General features: G+C 42.1%; 1 protein-coding gene across 6 annotated transcripts in view; it reads right to left on the bottom strand.

The window, feature by feature from the left end:
- Window positions 1-795: 795 nt before the first annotated feature.
- RAD17 (RAD17 checkpoint clamp loader component) overlaps window positions 796-22,240 on the bottom strand; it is a 35,117-nt gene continuing 13,672 nt past the window's right edge. For 4 of the 6 annotated variants that reach the window (XM_054032089.1, XM_054032088.1, XM_054032087.1 and 1 more), the window contains exons 11-17: window positions 20,867-21,061; window positions 17,931-18,016; window positions 17,586-17,732; window positions 16,944-17,090; window positions 15,896-16,016; window positions 5,902-5,959; window positions 796-1,828 (exon numbers count right to left, since the gene is read on the bottom strand). In XM_054032089.1, coding sequence (XP_053888064.1) covers window positions 1,561-1,828; window positions 5,902-5,959; window positions 15,896-16,016; window positions 16,944-17,090; window positions 17,586-17,732; window positions 17,931-18,016; window positions 20,867-21,061 — 1,022 coding nt within the window. In that variant the 3' untranslated portion in view covers window positions 796-1,560. The remainder of the gene's footprint in view (window positions 1,829-5,901; window positions 5,960-15,895; window positions 16,017-16,943; window positions 17,091-17,585; window positions 17,733-17,930; window positions 18,017-20,866; window positions 21,062-22,240) is intronic. The other 2 variants (XM_054032090.1, XM_054032091.1) reach the window with 2 other exon arrangements.

Genomic DNA, 22,240 nt, shown 5'->3' with positions numbered 1-22,240 from the left:
AACAACACCCCCCCCCCCCCCTTCAAGTAACCACGGAGCAAAACGTCAGCAGTAGGTGAGAGCAGCTCATGTCCCTGCCCATAGAAACAGAGTGTAGTACTAATGATGTAATAGACGATGTATGCATAGTCATTACGATACTGACAAGGTTGCTTATCTTCTGAAGAGCTATATGTTTCTATTTAAATAGAAAAGGAGACAACTGTCACATACCCATAGACTCAGTCCTGTTTTCCTATTTTTAAGATAAAAAGAGACAGTGTTTTCCACCCTTTAAAGCTAGCCATAACACTTAGAGAAAGGGTAAAGTACAGCTGATTTCTAGTTGCTGATTGAAAACTTTCATTTTGTATGATTTGGCAAAGACAGACCATGGTAAGCCTTTGAACACCATGAGTGAATACATGCTCTTCGATATGCTCTGTGTTTATTGCTGTAGCTGAAACGTTGCCACGCTTCAAGTGAGCCTGATCCTGTAGTCCTTTGACTCAGGCACAACTTCCACTGAGTATGGACAGCAGGATTAGGCCACTGTTAAGATTATAGGGATAGCCAAATGAAATTTCACTATAAGAACAGATCGAACAACTCTATTCTTTACTGCCATACTAAGGATATACAACTTTTTATCTAGATATGCTATTTTATGGTCTATTCATGGAGAATACTTACATTCCTATAATCTCATCCTTTAAATAAATAAAATCCTGGGGTACTGACAAACAGACACCTTCTGCAAAGTATATCTAAATTTAGATGTCTTTTAGAGGAAAAAAATGTCTTCACACTAAACTATTGATTTCCTAAAGATTACAAAGCACTTTAATTTTAATGATGTATTCCTTGAGAAATTATGCAAATATCTCAAAAAAACCCCTAAAATCTACTATACAACATATGCATCTGTTTATAAACATACATAAAATATCTATCTGGCCAAAAAAAGTACAAAATTTTAACCACAGTAAGAGATTATTTACATCAATACTGAACTAACTTTTTTACAATTTACATGTTATTCTTTCTTCCCGCAAAAAGTTTCCAAACAATAGTAAATGTTTTCAACAGTATGTGAGATTTAGTAAAACCTCCAAATGCTGACAAAAAGTATACAAGGTATACCCAGAAACTGCAAGATTAAATTAAAAAGTAAAAAAATAAAAATGTGATTTACTATTCACCATTACTTTTCTTTCAAATATTTCAGCTCATCATTTAGAATTTTAACGTTGTTTAAAGATAGGTTACTTTGATGGCTCAGGATAGGCAGGGAGCAACACCTTTGATTAAGTACACACACTTTGGGCTCCATACTGCAACATCAAGGGAAGTTAAGGAAACTTGGCACCTTGATACTACCCCAGTACACACTGGGCTTAGGCCTATAGCATACTCATGGGATTAGTCACAGGAATATTAAAGTAGAATTACTATAGAATTGGCCCACTCTTTAATACATCATTGATGCTTTTGTTACAATCTAGTCAAGGAAGAATCTTTTACCACAAAATAAAAAAATTCTGTTAATGTTAGACCAATGATACTGACATTTTGTTGCACTCAGTCACTATCATATTCATCTATTTTTAATTCATCTTCCTCCATGATTGCTTGTGCCGTAATAGGCTGAGGTTGACTACTTGGTAGTTCACTTCCACTAGCCTGGCTGGAAATAAGTGGAAATTCATCTGGCTCAGTCTCATTTATTTGGTTTTTCTCCAATTGGACAAACACCTCCAGGGGCCGCATGGCAGAAAGGTCTCCTTCATCAATATTTTCAAAGCCTGGCATACCAAGATCTTTATCTGTAAGAGTTTCAAGCTTTAACCTGCAAAATCATAACAACTATCAGTAACAAGAAAAAAATAAAATGAAGCACTCTCTTTCACAAGATCACGGAAGTTGAAATGGAATAAGTCACCCACGTATCACACTTAATAATCCCTTTTCTTCTTTGGTATTTACAGCTTTCAAAATATTTGCATTGTTATAACCATAGCTAAAATATACATCCTCCTCCTTCCTAAATCAGTACTTTAATAATTTGTATTGCTCTTCTTTGTGCATCCTCCAGTTACAGAAATTTGGCACCCAGAACTAAACACAACATTGCAAGTGCACTTACACCAGAGCTGTATAGGAGTACTCGCTCCCTGCTCTTTTTAAGTACTGCATTTGTATATGCAGCTCAAAACTACAAATGGCTGGTTTTAAAGGATATCACATTGCTACATTTGCTGCTCATTATCACCCCTTAAGTCTCTTTTAGCATTACTGCTTCTAGATTTTTCCCTGCCATGACGCATTTGTGGTTGGATTACTTTGCCTTAGAAAAATGTAAACTGTTACAAGTTGAATTATTTATTTCTAACAATGCCTATAGTGTGCTAAACACTTTCCAAACATAAAATATGGTATTGTTCCCTGCCCCTTAAGGAATTACAGTATATATATAAAAAAATCAGAAAGGGGGAAGGGAAAGAGGGTGGCAATTTTGCAACAGAAAAGCTTCAAAAACAGACTCCAACAAGAAACTGCTGAACTTGAATTGATATGCAAACTAGATACAATCAACTTAGGGTTGAATAGAGACTGGGAATGGCTGAGCCATTACAAACATTGAATCTATCTCCCCATGTAAGTATTCTCACACTTCTTATCAAACTGTCTATACTGGGCTACCTTGATTATCACTTCAAATGTTTTTTCTCTTACTTAATTGGCCTCTCAGAGTTGGTAAGACAACTCCCACCTTTTCATGGTCTCTGTATGTGTATATATCTCCTCAATGTATGTTCCATTCTATGCATCCGAAGAAGTGGGCTGTAGCCCATGAAAGCTTATGCTCTAATAAATTTGTTAGTCTCTGTGGCCTAGTCTTCACTTACCGGCTGGTCCGGCGGCACGCCATCGATGTTCTGGGATCGATTTATCGCGTCTGGTTAAGACGCGATAAATCGATCCCGGATCGATCCCGGAAGTGCTCACAGTCGGCACCGGTACTCCAGCTCGCCGAGAGGAGTACGCGGCGTCGACGGGGGGAGACTTCCGGCCGCGTCTGGACCGCGGTAAGTTCGGACTAAGGTACTTCGAATTCAGCTACGTTATTAACGTAGCTGAATTTGCGTACCTTAGTCCGAAGTCCGGACTAAGTGGGGACCAGCCCTAAGGTGCCACAAATACTCCTGTTCTTTTTGCAGATACAGATTAACACGGCTGCTACTCTGAAACCTACTTTGTCATGATTGGTGTTCATAACTTTCACCAATTAATATCATCACCAGTTTCCATTAATGTGATGTTTTTAACCTCTTCCAGATCATAAAAAACATTGACAGGACTGGTCCTAATGCTTATCCCCATAGTAACCCACTAGACACTTCCAACTGATAAACTACTATATATTGTCACTCTTTATGTTACAGTCTTTACCCATGACAGTGCTCCTATCCTAGGCAACATGTATTAGTTTTCTTTTTAGGTTCAGAAAATATCGTATTGCCCCCTATATAAATCCATGGTACGCCCACATCTTGAATTCTGCATGCAGATGTGGTCGCCCCATCTCAAAAGAGGATATTGGAATTGGAAAAGGTTCAGAAAAGGGCAACAAAAATTATCAGGGGCATGGATCAGCTTCCATATGAAAAGAGATAAAGACTGGGACTTCTCAGCTTGGAAAAGAGATGACAAAGGGGGGATACGATAGAGATCTATACAATCATGACTGGTGTGCAGAAAGTAAATAAGGAAGTGTTATTTAATCCTTCTCATAACACAAGAATTAGGGGTCACCACATGAAAAATTATTAGGCAGCAGGTTTAAAACAAATAAAAGGAAGTATTTATTCACAGAACACACAATCAACCTGCGGAACTCTTTGCCAGAGGATGTTGTGAAGGCCAGGACTACAACAGAGTTAAAAAAAAAGAACTAGATAAACTCATGGAGGATAGGTCCATCAGTGGCTATTAACCAGGATGGGCAGGGATGATGTCCCTAGCCTCTGTTTGCCAGAAGCTGGGAATGGACAAAAGGGATGGATCACTTGATGATTACCTGTTCTGTTCATTCCCTCAAGCATCTGGCATTGGCCACTGTTGGACCTTTGGTCTGACGCAGTATGGCTGTTCTTATGTTAGGATTTCATGACAGTACCAAATGCTTTACCAGTGTCAATATATTTAATGAGACATACAAGGTGGGTGAGGCAATCTCTTTTATTGGACCAACTTCTGTTGCTGGAAGAGACAAAAATTTGTCTCCCACCAACAGAAGGTCCAATAAAAGGTATTACCTCCCCTGCTTTGTATCTCTCATATCCTGGGACCAAAGCTACAACACTACTAATATATAAATTATTACTATTATATATTTATTTCATGACATTAAAATGGTAAGCCAATGGTTTTCCCCTTGCCCCATCTCCAAAAATATTTAATGAGCTATAATCTGCATTTTTTTTTTAATCAAGAGGAAGTGATCCTGCAGGTGAAACCCTTCTCAAAATACTACAGCAATCCCTAATAATGCAGGTATTAATGGATTATCACTCTTTTAAAAGTCTGCTTCAGACAGAGACATTCCATAGAGAAGTCTAAAAATAATTTGAGAATAGTACATTTCTCAATTTTGGTCAGTGGGAATGCAAGGGTGCTTTTCCTGTCATCTACTTAATTTAAATGACTTATTTCTAAAATTAAATTTCTTGGGAAACATGGGAATAGGAGCTTTCACTTCAGAGTCACTATTTTAAATTCAGTTAAAGCAGATAGAGGGTCAAAGTCATAACCATCTGATCTGTTCAGTGACCAACAGTTTGATAGGTGAAGTGATTTAGTAATCTCTTTCCAGTTTCTTGTGGTCAAGTTCTCATATCACCAAACAAAACAAAACAAAAAAAAACACACACCAACACATCACATCACATTTAAAACTCCTGCTGGTCTCTCAAAGATCAAGGACTGATAGTTAAGTTTTCATAACCTGTCATCCTACCCCTAGAAATGGGTCCTTTAGTTGAGGCCCAATGATATCAAATTATGGGATAGGCTGCAGTGTCACTGTCTGAGCTCTACATGTTCTGCGGATAAGTAGGATTTTGGTCTCTGACTGTCGGATTTTTAAAAAACAGACAGGGGAAATTCATAACTGCATACACAGTACATATCATAAACCTGCTATAAATTAACTTATGCCTATTTTATACTAAATAAAAATAGTTCCCAAGTATTCCCAGAGCAATAATATAAAATTCCATGAGACAAAAAAATGTTTTTAACTTCAGAGTAATAGGAATACTTTAAAATCACTTCCTCAATAGATCATAATTTTATAAATGTATAACTGTTTCAAAGAAGGTAAGAATAGTTTCTGCTTTATATCATCTTTCTTGCTCATCTAATATTGCATCTAATATAGTGCTCTGTCAAAATGTCTGGGGTGATCTCGTGGTATGTGAGGAGTAAAAGGACAGAATAACTTTTACTCTTCTTTTTGGCTTTCATAAATTAATTTGTACTCATTTAAAATTTAGTAACACAGGCTTCAACCAGGTCAGGTCCCCATGGTAGTAGGCACAGCACAAGGTTGCATTTGATGCAGTGGAAGAGCGGGAACCAATGGAGAGAGGATACAGTCAGAGTGACAAGCCAGCAAGATGATCTTAACAGCAGCATTTGGAATGCATTTGAGTGGGGACAGATTGCAGACATCAAGGCCAGAGAGGAGGAGGTTGCAGTAGCCAAGGCATGAGATGATGAGCATTTGAATGAGAGTTTTGGCAGCGTGAACAGAAAGGAGATGTTATGCAGGAAAGATGATGCACTGTAGAGTATCTTTGATTTTCAATATATAAACATGAATGGTGTTTTTCTAACGCAAATAAGATTTACATTTACCCTCCAAAGTGTCTCTTCAAGGGAAGCCTTCCAACATCCTGGATAAAGGCAATCTGAGCTGAGAACAAAGATAGAATCACTGTCACCTTGGACTGGTCATAATGCACACAAAATAAAGCACACAAGAAAAATAAAATGTAAATTCACTAATCTTGTAAAAGTCTGCAAGATTTTTTGGTATAGTAGTTAAAATTATCCTATTATGAATTTTCACAATGTATTATGCCATACAACTCTATATCAAATTAGGGAATAGCAGTGAATAAAGTGACTGGGATTTTTTAATCTTATGTATGCATCTGTAAATATGTTGTAATAACCAATTCAGATAGCCTTCAGGATGACTTCATCTTGAAACTGGAAAGGCCTTATCTCAGCTTTATGTATGCTTAAAAGCATCTAGTTCAATATCTAATAAGTGGACCCTGTTTTCCAAACAATGAACTTTGTGATATGTCAGAAGTCATTTTATTTTAAATTTATTTATTATTTTAAATAAAATGACTGAGATTGCCATCAACTTCCTGAACTGAGTGGACTCATATTTCCCATACTCTCTCCATACAAATGGAAGAAAAAAAAAGTTTCCTAAACCTGCCAGAAATGAAAAACATGGAATTGTTGAAGATACAACTTATTTTGTCTAAACCTCAAATAAAGTGTGCAGCTAAACTTCTACTATAACAGCAATATCATGACCCTCTCTGATTTCCTATTATGTCATAATCAGATTTCTGCACTTCGATAAAATACTCTGCCTTCAGCCTTTTGGTTTATCCACTAGTAAATGGAAGTATTGTCAAAGAATGCAGAGGGGCAATGAAAGCAATTAAAATACCTCTCTCATTGGGAAAAACTAATTGTATTTGCCATATGAAGTGAACTGGATTAAGGATTAGGTTATAGTACAAAACCTCAATAGCAATACATAATCTGGAGATGCCATACAAAAGTAAGGAAAAGACAGTTATTTTCATAACTGGTGTTCTTCGAGATGTGTTGCTCATGTCTATTCCACAATAGGTGTGCGTGCTCGCCACACACACTGGTGTCTGAAGTTTTTCCCCTAGCAGTACCCATAGGGGTGCGCCCCAGCGACCTCTGGAGTGGCGCCTCCATGGCGCGGTCTAAGGGGCGCTGCGTGCTTCCCCCACTATCAGTTCCTTCTTGCCAGACAACTCTGACAGAGGGGGAAGGACGACGGGATGTGGAATAGACATGAGCAACACATCTCGAAGAACACCAGTTACAGAAAAGCTAACTGTCTTTTCTTCTTCAAGTGATTGCTCATGTGTATTCCACAATAGGTGATTCCAAGCTATATCTGTTGGAGGTTGGTAGGAGTTCACAAACTCTCGGGACAGAGCACAGCCCTGCCAAACCCGGCGTCCTCCCTGGTCTGAGAGACGATCACATAATGAGAGGTGAATGTGTGAACCGAAGACCATGTGGCAGCCCTACGAATGTCCTGAATGGGGACATGAGCTAAAAAGGCAGCTGAGGAGGCTTGAACCCTAGTCCAGTGCGCTCTCACAATTGACGGCGGGGGGATTCCGGCTAGGTCATAACAGGTATGGATGCACAAGGTGATCCAGTTGGAGAGCTGCTGAGTGGAGATCGGCTGACTCCTCATGCATTTGGCCGAGGCGATGAACAGCTGCGAGGACATCCTGAACAGCTTAGTCTGCTCCAGGTAAGAGGCAAGAGCCCTTCTCACATCCTGCATGTGGAGGCGGCGCTCCTCGCTAGACGCATGGGGCTTGGGGCAGAAGAACGGCAGGAAAATTTCCTGACCCATGGGGTAGGTGGAGACCACCTTCGGGAGGAACAAAGGATGTGGGCGGAGCTGGACCGTATCCTTTTGGAACACCGTGTACAGGGGCTTGGAGGTCAGGGCCCTGAGTTCTGAGACTTTCATAGCTGACATGATCACCACAAGAGGTGCGACCAGGAGCACGTAGCTAGTGGCTCAAACGGGGGGCCCGTCAGGCGGGCCAGCACCAAGTTCAGGTTCCACTGCAGGACTGGGGGCCTAACGTATGGGAAGAGATGATCCTATCCGTTAAGGAATCGGCCAGTCATAGCATGGGAGAATACCCGTGTGCCCCTGCACCGGCAGGCCTGTAGGCAAATGTCGTGGGTTATACAGAAGTCCCACAGCTTGAGAGCTTCCAGGCAGAGGATCGGGCCCCACCTTGCCTGTTGTAAAACATCAAGGCTGTGTTGTCTGTGAGAATCCTGACCACCCGGCCCTCCAGGTGTGAGCGGAAGGCCATGCACGCCAGCCAGACCGCCCTGAGCCCCTCAATGTTTATGTGGAGGGACAGACCCTGTGCAGACCACAGACTTTGGATCTGAAGGTCTCCCACATGGGCTCCCCACCCCAGGTTCAAGGCATCGGACACCAGTTCCATCACCAGGGGCCTACCTCTGAACGGGACCCCACAGAGCACATTCCCCGGGGAGGACCGCCATCGTAGGGAGGCAATCACCGATTCGGGCACAGTGAGGTCTCTGTCCATCCTGTCTCTGGCCTGGGAGAATGCTGAAGCCAACCAGAGCTGGAGGGGCCTCATCCTGAGTCTGGCATGATGGACCACATATGTGCACGCCGACATGTGACCCAAGAGCTGGAGACACGCTCTGGCTGTTGTCACTGGAAACCTTGGGACTGTGTTGATGAGCCCTTTCAGGGTCTCGAACCTGTCTGGTGGGAGGGAGGCGCTGGCCAACATGGCGTACAGGACTGCCCTGATAAACAATATGCATTGTACCGGAACTAACGTGGACTTGGTGTCATTTGCCAACAGGCCCAAACTGTCGCACGTGGACAGCAGGAGTGCCATGTGATCCTGCACCTGCGACCAGGAGCTGCCCTTGACCAGCCAGTCGTCCAGACAGGGGAAGATCTGGACCCTATGGCGCCTGAGGTAGGCTTCCACCACCAACATACACTTTGTAAATAACTTGGGGGCAGTGGACAGGCCAAACGGGAGGTCTGTAAATTGGTAGTGTTCCTGCCCAACCGTGAAACAGAGGAAGTGTCTGTGCCCCTTGCATATATGAATGTGGAAGTATGCGTCCTGCAGATCGAGGACGGCGTACCAGTCCCCGGGATCCAGGGAGGGAATGATGGAGGCCAGGGAGACCATGCGAAACCTGAGTTTTACCACATACTGGTTCAGACTTTGCAGGTCCAGGATGGGCCTGAGCCCCACTTTGGCCTTTGGGATAAGGAAATAGCGGGAGTACCCCTTGCATTTGAACTCCGCTGGCACCACTTTCACTGCTCCTAGGCCAAGGAGCCGCCCCACCTCCTGATCGAGCACAGCCTCGTGAGAGAGGTCCTCCAGGAGAGATAAGGGTGGAGAGTGGTTGGGTAGGGTGAAGGTAAACTGGAGGGTGTAACCCCGGGAGATGGTATTGAGGACCCATCGGTTGGAGGTCAGCCATGACCACTCTGGGAGGAAAGCACACAACCGGTTGGAGAAGGGAAGCTTTATTGTGGGTGGATCCCTGATGAAAACTGGTAGGTCGCCCCCAGGCGTCCCATCAAAACTGCCGTTTCTCAGCCTGTTTGCCCTTGGAGGACCCAGGCTGGGGGACAAACCGAGACTGCCTCTGCAGGCACTTCTTATAGTCCCGCGACTTTTTATAAGAGGGCTCGTATTTCCAGTGTGTGGCCTGGATGGGAGCCTGCTGTGGCTTAAACTTAGGTCTAGCTAGAGCCGGAACATAGAGGCCAAGAGTAGTGTAGTGCGGGAGTCTTTCAGGCTATGTAGTTTTATATCCGTCTGTTCCACCAATAGAGCCTTGCCGTCAAACAGGAGGTCCTGCAAGGTCGTCTTCGCCTCACTGGACAGCCCAGAGAGCAGAAGCCATGATTCCCTTCTCATGGACATCACAGAGGCCATGGACCACACGGTCGTATCTGCAGCATCCGACGCTGCCTGCAAGGTTGCTCTGGCAGCCACTGTACTCTCCTCCACCAGCGCTTTGAACTCCTTCCTGTCATGCTCCTTGAGGGAGCCCTCAAACTTGCGTTAAGAACCCCACAGATTGAACTCCTACTAGCTCAGGAGAGCCTGATGGTTTGTCACCTGTAACTGGAAGCTCGAGGACAAATTTTCCTCCCAAATGAATCCAGCCTCCTTGAATCTTTATTTTTCGGCGTAGGGGCAGTTGGCCCTGCCGCTCTCTCTGGTTGACTGACTCAACCACCAGGGAGTTAGGGGCAGGGTGAGTATATAGATATTCATGTCCTTTAGCAGACACAAAATACTTGCGTTCCGCACAGGGCATTTGAAATTTTCGCCACCCCTTCATGGAGTGGCAAAAAAGGGAGTCTGAGGGCTCCTCCACCTCCTCTGCCTGAAGGTTCAGGTTTGATGCCACCCTTTTCAATAGCTCTTAGGGGGCTTTAGAGTCCTCCTGAGGGACGGAGGGGCCATAATCGTCTCATCAGGGGAGGCCAAGGAGGCAGGCACAGTACTTTGCGTGTCCACTGGCACCGGAGGATCCACCACCTGGTCGCTCTCCAGGCACGGCGCCAAAGATGCACACCCCACCAACTCCTTCCTCCGAGGCCAGGAGAGGGAGGCCGATGGTCATTCTGAAGCTCCAGCCACCGAGCGAGCCCCCACCGGGGGCTGCATCTGGGGCCACGATGCCCACTGATACCATTGTGCCGGCCACAAGGCCTGATGCCACTGCACCTGCTGTGGCACCGGTAGAGCAGACTGTTCGTCCATTGATGGGTCAGGCCAGCCAGGCTGACATACGACCTGCCGCTGTCCCTGGACTGGGAGGAGAGGCAGTGGCGCCAGGAGCGGTGCCGACCACAGGACTGTGACCCCGACGTGAAGGAACGGTACTACCGGTAGCAGCTGCTCTGTGATCGGCTCCGGCAGGTGGATCCGCAATGGCGAAGTGCCGGTGATCGATGCCCGGGGCTGTGGAAACGGTGCTGTGGCGGGGTCCTCGAGCGAGATGGCGAACGGGAACGGTGTCGACATTTGTGTCATAACTGGCTACGATAGCCCCTCTGAGACAAGGACTTCGGTATCGTCCGCCTCGGTCCCGTCGGTGTCCGCTCCTCAAGGAGGAGTGGTGCCTTGATTCTCTGTCAGACGGAACCCAGCCAGACAACCTTATGGGGGTTGACGGCGACCTACATGGACTACGCACGGGACGGTCACTGAGCAGCGAATGGCGTCGGGAACATTCCCTTGACCGAGGCCGGTATTGAGTTGGAAGCGACTCCAGAGATCCCAGCGGTGACTTGCCTCTGGACCGCGCGGCCAACATTGGCCGTGCTCCTGGTATCGGCATGGACATAGCGTCCTGGGCTGCTTCCAGGGCCTCTGGTGTGGAGGGGATCTGGACATCCAGGGAAGCCTGCTCCAAATGGGCTGGGCTGCTCCAAATGGGCTGGGCTACTCCGCTGGACTTGAGTCGGAGGCCTGGAGGCTGATGGGGACCGCCCAACATGGGACTAGCCTCTCCGCCCATTTTGCTCCAGTGCCACGGCAGAGATGGCCTCAGCCTTCTTGGCGTGCCCTGTGCACGGGGAGCAGTGCCGACTGGCAGATGGTGCCGGGGGGGGCAGGAGGGGGGTCGCCGTGCACCAACACCGTGGTGCCCAGTGCCGACTCGGAGCAGTGCGCCAGAGTCGGGGTCAACGTCGACTGCATCAGACTCCACCCAGAGCCTAATATCTCTCTCTCTCTCGGTCCGAGGCTTAAACAACTTGGAAATCTTGCAGCGATCGCTGAGATGGATTTCATCCAAACAGTGTAAACAGTCCGCATGCGGATCACTCACTGGCATTGGTCACCTACAAGTGTTGCACAACTTAAAACCCAGGGCGCGGTGCATGCCCTGGCCCAAGCGCACTAGCTAAATTAAACTAAAACTAATCAAACTACTAACTATAGGTACCATACACTGAACGAACAAGAGTTCTGGGGACGAGCTACAGCAAAGCTGGGGCAGAGCAGTTCCAAAGCACCTTCACAAGAAGAAACTGAAGGTGGGGGTATGGGGTGAGAAAACGCGCAGCGCCCCTTATACTGCGCCATGGAGGCACCACTCCAGGGGTCACTAGGGGCGCTCCCCTACGGGTACTGCTAGGGGAAAAAACTTCCGTCATCGGTGCATGTGGCAAGCACGTACACCTATTGTGGAATACACATGAGCAATCACCCAAAGAACTCCTGTTCAAATGAATCACCTTGTTTATGGATATGTGCATTACCTCAGCACAAGAAAGAGACCCAAATGTCCTGTCATTTAAGAACATTTGGGATATATCTATAGCCACCTACTCACATGGGGAAGTATATTGGAATCAAACTTCTAATATAAAGTTTTGTTGCTATATGAACATAATAGCAACCCTACTGGGTCAGACCAAAGGTCCATCTAGTCCAGTATCCTGTCTTCCAACAGTGACCAATGCCAGGTGCCCCAGAGGGAACAAACAGAACAGGTAATCATCAAGTGGTCCATCCCCTGTTGCTCATTCCGAGCTTCTGGTAAACAGAGGCGAGGGACACCATTCCTGTCCATCCTGGTTAATAGCCATTGATGGACCTATCCTCCATGAATTTATCTAGTTCTTTTTTGAACCCTGTTATGGTCTTGGCCTTCATAATATCCTCTGGCAAGGTGTTCCACAGGTTGACTGTGCGTTGTGTGAAGAAATACTTCCTTTTATTTGTTTTAAACCTGCTGCCTATTAATTTCATTTGGTGACCCCTAGTTCTTGTGTAATGAGAAGTAGTAAACAACACTTCCTTATCTACTTTCTCTACACCAGTCATGATTTTATGGACCTCAATCATATCTCCCCTTAGCCATCTCTTTTCCAAGCTGAAAAGTCCAAGTCTTATTAATCTCTCCTCATACGGAAGCCGTTCCATACATTTTTGTTGCCCTTTTCCAATTCCAATACATCTTTTTTGAGATGGGGTGACCATATCTGAACACACTATTCAAGATGTGGGCATACCATGGATTTATATAGAGGCAACATGATATTTTCTGTCCTCTTCTCGATCCCTTTCTTAATCATTCCCAGCATTCTGTTCGCTTTTTTTGACTGCCGTTGCACATTGAGTGGAGGTTTTCAGAGAACTATCCACAATGACTCCAAGATCTCTTTCTAGAGTGGTAACAACAAATTTGGACCTCATCATTTTATGTGTATAGTTGGGATTATGCTTTCCAATGTGCATTACTTTGCATTTATCAACATTAAATATCATCTGCCATTTTGTTGCCCAGTCACCCAATTTTGAGAGATCCTTTTGTAGCTCTTTGCAGTCTGCCTGGGTATTAACTATCTTTAGTAATTTTGTATCATCTGCAAATTTTGCCACCTCGCTGTTTACCCCTTTTTCCAGATCATTTATGAATATGTTGAATAGGACTAGTCCCAGAACAGACCCCTGGGGGACACCACTATTTACCTCTGTCCATTCTGAAAACTGACCATTTATACCTACCCTTTGTTTCCTATCTTTTAACCAGTTACCAATCCATGAGAGCACCTTCCCTCTTATCCCGTGGCAGCTTACTTTGCATAGGAGCCTTTGGTGAGGCTTGTCAAAAACTTTCTGAAAATCTAAGTACACTATATCCACTGGATCCCCTTGGTCCACATGCTTGTTGACCCCCCCCTCAAAGAATTCTAGTAGATTGGTGAGGCATGATTTCCCTTTACTAAAACCACGTTGACTCTTCCTCACATTATGTTCATCTGTATGTCCGACAATATCGTTCTTTATTATAGTTTCAACCAGTTTGCCCGGTACTGAAGTCAGGCTTACAGGCCCGTAATTGCTGGGATCACCTCTGGAGCTCTTTTAAAAAAATTGGCATCACATTAGCTATCTTCCAGTCATCTGGTACAGAAGCTGATTTAAAATGATAAGTTACAGACTATAGTTAGTAGTTCTGCAATTTCACATTTGAGTTCCTTTAGAACTCTTGGGTGAATACGGTCTGGTCCTGGTGACTAATTGCTGTTTAAATTTATCAATTTGTTCCAAAACCACCTCTAATGATACCTCAATCTGGGACAGTTCCTGAGATCTGTCACCTAAAAAAGAATAGCTCAGGTTTGGGAATCTCCCTCACATCCTCAACCGTGAAGACCGATGCAAAGAATTCATTTAGTTTCTCCACAATGGCCTTATCATCCTTGAGTGCTCCTTTAGCACCTCGATCATCCAGTGCCCCCACTGGTTCTTTAGCAGGCTTCCTGATGTACTTAAAAAAATTGCTATTATTTTTTGAATCTTTAGCCAATTGTTCCTCAAATTCTTTTTTGGCCTTCCTAATTGTATTTTTACACTTCATTTGCCAGTGTTTATGCTCCTTTCTAGTTTCCTCACTAGGATTTAACTTCCGCTTTTTAAAGGATGCCTTTTTGCCTCTCACTGCTTCTTTTACTTTGTTGTTTAGCCATAGTGGCTCTTTTTTGGTTCTCTTACTATGTTTTTTAATTTGGGGTATACATCTAAGTTGAGCCTCTAGTATGGGGGTCTTAAAAAGTTTCCACACAGCTTGCAGAGATTTCATTTTTGGCACTGTACCCTTTAATTTCTGTTTAATTAACCTCCTCATTTTTGTGTAGTTCCATTTTCTGAAATTAAATGCTACAGTGATGGGCCGCTGTGGTGTTTTTCCTACCACAGGGATATTAAATTTAATTACAATATTGTCACTATTACCAAGCGGTCCAGCTATATTCACCTCTTAGACGAGATCCTGTGCTCCACTTAAGACTAAATCAATTGCCATTCCTCTGTTGAGTTCCAGGACCAGCTGCTGGTCCTCCCATGTGGCAGTTCTGTTTCTACATTACTATTTTATACCGTGGTACAACTTTTTAAATTAAAGTGAATGACTGAGGTATATTAGTCTTCTACAAATACCTGAAGTAAAAGGGAGAGCAGGATTTAACCTAGTTAAAATTTATTTATTGGCCTCTCTTACAGAGAATTCAGTATCTTCTGTTAATCGGTCCATGTTTAATTGACATAGCTCAGAAAACGTAGAGCATTGACAAGTACTATGAAGAACCAAAATAGTTTACTATTTATCACTTATTTATATTATATATAAATATACGTAGTACCTAGGACCCCCAGTCATGGACCAAGATCCCATTGTGCCAGGCATTGCACGAACAGTACAAAAAAGATGGTCCGTCTCCCAAATAGTTTACAATCCAAGTAGTTAGTATGTATTTGAGTGGGACCTAAATTGTGAAACAGACTAGGACATATAGGATCTTATCCTGCAAAATGTTACTCCCTAATGCTTGAAATCAGAAGGAATACACACAAGGAGAAGAATCAGGCCCTTCAATTATAGACTTTTCAGCACGGGGTCATGGTCTTATGTATATGTAAAGGACCATGTGTATTTATGGGGCTCTGTAAACAAACTTTCCCACATATGTAAACTGATGTTTGTTTTAATCCTTTTAGTGTAAAATAATATTTTTAAAATAGCTTTTAAGTAACCTTAAGCCAATAAAGCATTGTGGGTTGAAATGATGTTGTAAAAATAGATCTGGACATCTTACACTTATGTAAAAAGCAACAGAGGGTCCTGTGGCACCTTTAAGACTAACAGAAGTATTGGGAGCATAAGCTTTCGTGGGTAAGAACCTCACTTCTTCAAATGCAAGACATCTGAAGAAGTGAGGTTCTTACCCATGAAAGCTTATGCTCCCAATACTTCTGTTAGTCTTAAAGGTGCCACAGGACCCTCTGTTGCTTTTTACAGATTCAGACTAACACGACTACCCCTCTGATACTACACATATGTATTTATTCCACAATGTGCAGTTTTCTTATCTAGGCAACACTGCCTGTTGTGTTCTGATTTTGGCTCACAAGGACCTTCCATATATATTATGGTAAGAAATTTAACTTTTTTTTTTTTTAAATTAACAAAAAAAACCAAACGTTTACGCTACCTTGGTTTCTCATTGGATTTGTCAGCATGGCAAGAAAAGGCAACAGCTGGGTTTGAAGGCATAAAGGTGGTAAACAGAAACTTGAAAATAGAGATTTTGCAGCAAGGCAGTTTTCTTGATACTATAAGAGTTGGGGGGTGGGGGGGAGAAACAAAAAACAAATTAACACAAATGAGAAAACATACTACCTGAAAGCTTAATTAAGCTCCAAAGAAACCAAAGAATCCATGTTTTGGCTCTTTGTTATTTTGTCAGTTTAATTATGTAGGTTACTATGATATGTTAAAAGCTGTAATGAATGTTCACCCAAACATTCCACATCATATAAAACAGCATAATAAGCCTTGCCCTTGCCTAATGGATTGTTCTTCAAACAGCCATTAAGGGGTGAGGGTTCAGACAAAAGATAAGCAACCAGGTTTAATTAAAAAAAAAAAACAAAAAACAACAACATTAAGTTTATTTCCTTCAAATCTGTTTTGTGTTTCTCTTGCAAGTTTCCAGAGGATTCTTATAATTGAATTACAGGATGCCTCATTCAGGCTTTCCAGACAGGATAAGGCACCTTTTAAATGAAGTACAATTTTTTTCAAGAGTCTTGTAATCTTATAGTTGAGCTGTTGATCACAAACACATAAGGCAAGGCAATAGTAAGGGAATCAATAATTGTCCACCTTACAAATCAGACTAAGACGGCTTAAGGGACATGAGTTTGATTTCATTTACAACACACTTCATTATATTTCTTTTGCACTAATTTTGTACTGTATTAACTTGAATTTCAAGGATCTCGGAAATCCTGTAGTACAATCTCTTAATTTTGGGTGAAAAACAGTCTGTTTTCTGGGACCCCTAGTTATTTTCTAATTAGTAGAAAATAAGTTTTTAAGTCCATATCTGAAAACTGATTTTAAAAGGTATTTGCATACACGTCTATATTCGTTTAATATACTGTTTCTAACATGAATAGTCCCATAAACAACACTATAAATCATAGCAGTTAAATTTCCAGATTTAAACAAAAGTACCTTAAATGTGAAGTATTTACCTTTTTATTTATTAGGAACCACTGGGGTTTATGAAAAGGCCGAAAACCCATTCCTCCTTGGCAATGGGCAAAGGCTCTAGCGGTATTTGAATGTATCACACCTCTTGTGGCCACAGATGCACTGTATTCCCTGAGTGTAGGTCGTGACTAAAACAAAACAGGACATTATGCAAATTGTGAAGTTTGCAGAGTCAGTGTGGAAGATTATAAAGGTGAGCAAATATTGCTGTAAATTTGCAGCTACTCATCCATGTTTGGAACACTCATTAAGTATTAACTGGCTTAGTTATTTCAAGTGAAAGGCATATTCTCTGAATCAATTTTTAATATGAATTCACCATAATCCTAAAAGGACGGCACTTCTGGCAAGTATTTTGTACACACTATTGTATGTTGTAGGAAATATTATTACAAAGCATACCAAAAATGTGTACAGCTGGTTAAAATGTACACATAGTTTAGGATGCAGTAACAATTATGCCTACACTTTCAGGAGAGTTAGACTTACATAGCTGTAGATAAACTAAAATGTTTATAAATGGTAAAAACCTACATTGTTTTCTTTTACGATAAATCAGTAAGAATGTACAGATATGTGGCTGCAGGATATGAAAATTAAGAGTGAAAATGAATCAAACTTACATTCCAGTTACTACAGAGGAAGTCAGCAGTACTCAAGTATTCACTGGCTCTCACAAGATCATCTATATCAGTGAAAAAATCTACATAGTTTTGGTGAAGATATAAATTAAATAGGTCCCCAGGCATGTGTGACTTTTCTACAATATCCTAATTAAAAAAAAAACAAAAACAAAAAACCCACAAATTAGTCTATGTTCTGCACAAAGAGAAGTGTCATGTAATGTTATTAATACGTCTATTTTATTTATAATTATACACAGTAAGTGACAAAACTGCTGTGTCCAAATTGCATAAATACCAGTAAGTCTTATTAATGGGTATCAAATTATTAATAAAGGCCTTTACCTCAGGTTGGACAAGTAAGGTGTCTCTTTCATATTCAGATAGGTGAGAAGGTAGCCGAGGAAATTCTGAATCAGATAGTGATTCTCCTATAAGCAATTTAAATAGTGCCACAGTCTTTAATATTAAACATAGCATTGTTTTTAATGTTTGTACTGAACATTAATCAAAAATCAGGAATAAAATCAAACCTCATACTTCGTATTTAAACTTACGGTGGGAAAGAAGGGGTGGGGGTAATGCTAGCAATGTATAATGATAATAAGATGCAATTATCAGTTTATTAGAATACTGAGAATGAAGTCTTATTTTCCTGTTGGTTACTGCGTTGGTTCTTAATTGCCAGGAAAAGTCTAGAGGCAAAGTCACTGCTGGCAAAAGCAGAGTTGCACCCCCTTACGTTTTTAGTGAATTAGGCCCCAGTTCTGTAAATTTAATGTATCCATGGAAATAGGCAGTACAACTGTTAACTTTAGAACTTAAACAAGATTATATTTGGTTCACACTTTCATGATTTATAGTAACAATGGCCTCTTCTTCATCAGGTATTTCCTGGAACTAATCACCAAGAATCATTGGCTTTAGTTGCCAGGAAATGCTTGATCCAAGCATTATTGTTTAGATCCATATTGCTGACTGTGTAGTATAGATTAATTAGTTATATTATGGGTAGGGCTGTTGATTAATCAATTAACTCACACGATTAACTCAAAATATTAATCACGATTAATGGCAATTTTAATCACACAGTTAAACAATAGAATACCAATTTAAATTTATTAAATATTTTATAAATTTTTTCTACATTTTCAAATATATTGATTTTAAATTACAACACAGAATACAAAGTGTACAGTGCTCACTTTATATTATTTATTATTAGAAATATTTGCACTGTAAAAATGATATAGTATTTTTCAATTCATGTTGCACAAGTACTGTAGTGCAATCTCTTTATTGTGAAAGTGCAATTTATAAACGTAAATATTTGTGTTACATAACTGCACTCAAAAACAATGTAAAACTTTAGAGCCTACAAGTTCACTCAGTCCTATTTCTTGTTCAGCCAGTTGCTAAGACAAGAAGTAGGACTAGATGACTTGCAGGCTCTAAAGTTTGACATTGTTTTATTTTTGAGTGCAGTTTTTTTTGTACATAATTCTACATTTGTAAATTCAACTTTAATGATAAAGAGATTGTACTACAGGACTTGTATTAAGTGAATTGAAATACACCACCTCTTGTTTTTACAGTCCAAATATTTGTAATAAAAATAAACAAAGTGAGCACTGTACAGTTTGTATTCTGTGTTCTAACGGAAATCAATATACTTAGAAAATATCCACTAATATTTAAATAAATGGCATTCTAATAACAGCATCATTAATCATGCAATTAATTTTTTTAATTGCTTGACAGCCCTCATTATGGGTTAATTGTGATGTCATCAACCACTTGCAGAAAGTATTTTCTTGCCTCTCACCATTCTCTCATAATCCCTTTCGACAGGGACTTGGTTTTCTATATCTGTACAGCACCTAGCAGAACCGGGCTCTGACCAATTAGATCTCTAGGAGGTACCAGTATAAAAGTGTTAAATAAATAACTAAATTATAGCTTTTTAAAAATGGTATGTCAAACCAATCTGCCATGTCAGTAGACAAACTACTCCAATAGATGAGCAAGAGGCAAAGCTGCTCCCATGAAGGTTAAAGAGGAGCCACCATAAGAGTAAAGGAAAGCTACTCTGGCAGCAAGGAACTGTAGTGGCTAGCAAAGAAGGAAAGACCAGTGAGTGTTTAAGTGTAGAGATCGAAAAGAAAGTAAGTTTGAGTGAGCCTGCATGTATAGAAAGCAAAAGTCTCAATAGTAATAAGGCAGAAAAAGTAACGAGGAGGTAGGAAAAAGGGTAAGAGCCCAGAGAAAAAGCAGCAAACATAATCCTTAAAAAGGGAAGGGAAAGGTAGCAGGCAAGAGCCAAGGGGCGAGGAGGAGGGAAGGGAAAGGTAGCAGCAATTGCATAAGTGTCAGGGAAATAGTAGTGGATTGAAGGTAGCAGGATCCTTCAGTAGGAGTAGGAAAATTGAGGCAGCATTAAGAGGACATGGAGACACTACAAGGAGCACACCTCCACATCTTCTATCGCACGAAAAAGTAGTTTTTATATTACAGTGGTGGCCAACCTGAGCCTGAGAAGGAGCCAGAATTTACCAATGTACATTGCCAAAGCGCCACAGTAATACGTCAGCAGCCCACCCCCCTCCCCCCCGCTCCCAGTGCTTCCCAATCAGTTGTTTTGTGGCATGCAGGAGGCTGGGGGGGGAAGAGGGGAGGAGAGGAGGAGCGAGGGCATGGCAGGCTCAGGGGAGAGGGCAGGAAGAGGTGGAGTGGAGGCAGGGCCTGTGGCAGAGCCAGGAGTTGAGCAGTGAGCACCCCCCTCCTCCCCGGCACATTGGAAAGTTGTGTCTGTAGCTCAAGCCCTGGAGTCGGTGCCTATACAAGGAGCTGCATATTAACTTCTGAAGAGCCGCATGTGGCTCCGGAGCCACAGGATGGCCACCCCTGTTATATTACAAGGCAATTATCTCATCACCGAGTTCTGAAGGCTACACATCCCAATTATCCCTCATGGCTTATGATGACATCTGAATCACTGGATGGAATTATAACCATGTAATTTTAGTATATTCACACAGTAAAGCTTTTCTCAAGTGTGCATTATTTACACATTGGATACGTACAGCCAATGACAGTCTAAGCTACGAGAAACAAATTGCTGTTGGCAACGGCTAGCCTCTTTACACTATCACTAATGATTAAACCAACAGGTGAGTTACAGATAATTCTAAGAAATAGTTTTGCAAATCCAGTGACCATCTACAGATCATTAATTGTTTCTCATTTAGACAATGAATAATAGGTAAATAAAGTCCTCTTACTTTTGCAGTAAAGTATTTTCCCCAAAGCATGGAAAAGAAAGATGGAAGCATCTTTGCCACCAATAGCTAGTATCTCCTGGTTTTCTAAAGTCTTATCAGCTCTCTTTTTCTTCTTGGTTCTGGATACTTCTGTATTACTTTTTAATGTAGACTTCCCTTTTTTCCTTGACCACAAGTTGTTCTCTGATGAGTACTCTAACAATCAAAGCAACAAGACAACCAGAATAAAGCAGGTATTAATATTAAAAAGGGAGAGCTCCTGAACAGTCACTTTTTAGAACTTTATTAACCCTCGAGTGACTGATTTTCATCTTGAAACAAATAAATCTTCTATTTCACAGATTTTAATGTGTTTTCTATTTATTAATAAGTAATGGACACACATACCAAGTTCATTTACTTGGATGGAACAAGCACCTAAGTCAGTGTCCTGTTCCATATTTATACTTTAGGCTAATACTGAAGTGACAAAATGCTTGTTTCAGTGTCAAGATGAATGCGCCCTCAAAAACTAAACACTCAAACTTACTCAAGTTTTGAAAAGTGTGCCCAAGTCACCTAGCTTGCTTTTTTGATAATTTTAATAGAACCTTTTACATATATGAACAAGTACAAAATCCCTCCCAGACACACTATTTGACATTATCTTCTTGTTAACATGTCACAGGAATCATATTTGTAATGGGTCAGTCACATTCTGTTCAGTTATCATTGTATCATATATATGAACCTTCTGTGTAACATCCTAGTCCAACTGGGAGAAGGGGGAGAAAGGAGGAGAGAGAGAGAGAGACTGACTCTTTGACTGACTGTCCTTTCGGTGTGTCTTCCAACAGTCTACTGCTTCTGCAGTGACCTGAACCATAAAAAAAGAAAAAAAAGAAAAAAAATGCCCCTTTTTCCAGGGGTAGCCAACCTGAGCCTGAGAAGGAGCCAGAATTTACCAATGTACATTGCCAAAGAGCTACAGTAATACGTCAGCAGCCCCCATCAACTCCATCCCACTGCTCCCAGTGCCTCCCAATCAGCTGTTTCGTGGCGTGCAGGAGGCTCGGGGGGGCAGGGGAGAGGAGCGAGGGCATGGCAGGCTCAGGGGAGGGGGCAGGAAGAGGTGGAGTGGGGGCAGGGCCTATGGCAGAGCCAGGGGTTGAGCAGTGAGCACCTCCCCAGCACATTGGAAAGTTGGCGCCTGTAGCTCCAGCCCCAGAATCAGTGCCTATACAAGGAGCCACATATTAACTTCTGAGGAACCGCATGCAACTCCGGAACCACAGGTTGGCCACCCCTGCCTTATTCAAATTCTCTAATACTTAAGAGTTGCATAGATGATTCAGTTTGGTGGCAGGTGAACATTCTATATACAAACAATAAAGG

Source organism: Malaclemys terrapin, chromosome 6, assembly GCF_027887155.1.
Source record: "Malaclemys terrapin pileata isolate rMalTer1 chromosome 6, rMalTer1.hap1, whole genome shotgun sequence".
In the NCBI taxonomy this organism is placed as follows: domain Eukaryota; kingdom Metazoa; phylum Chordata; order Testudines; family Emydidae; genus Malaclemys; species Malaclemys terrapin.
Note: the sequence above shows the minus strand (reverse complement) of the source record. Positions and strands in the feature narration are given on the sequence as shown.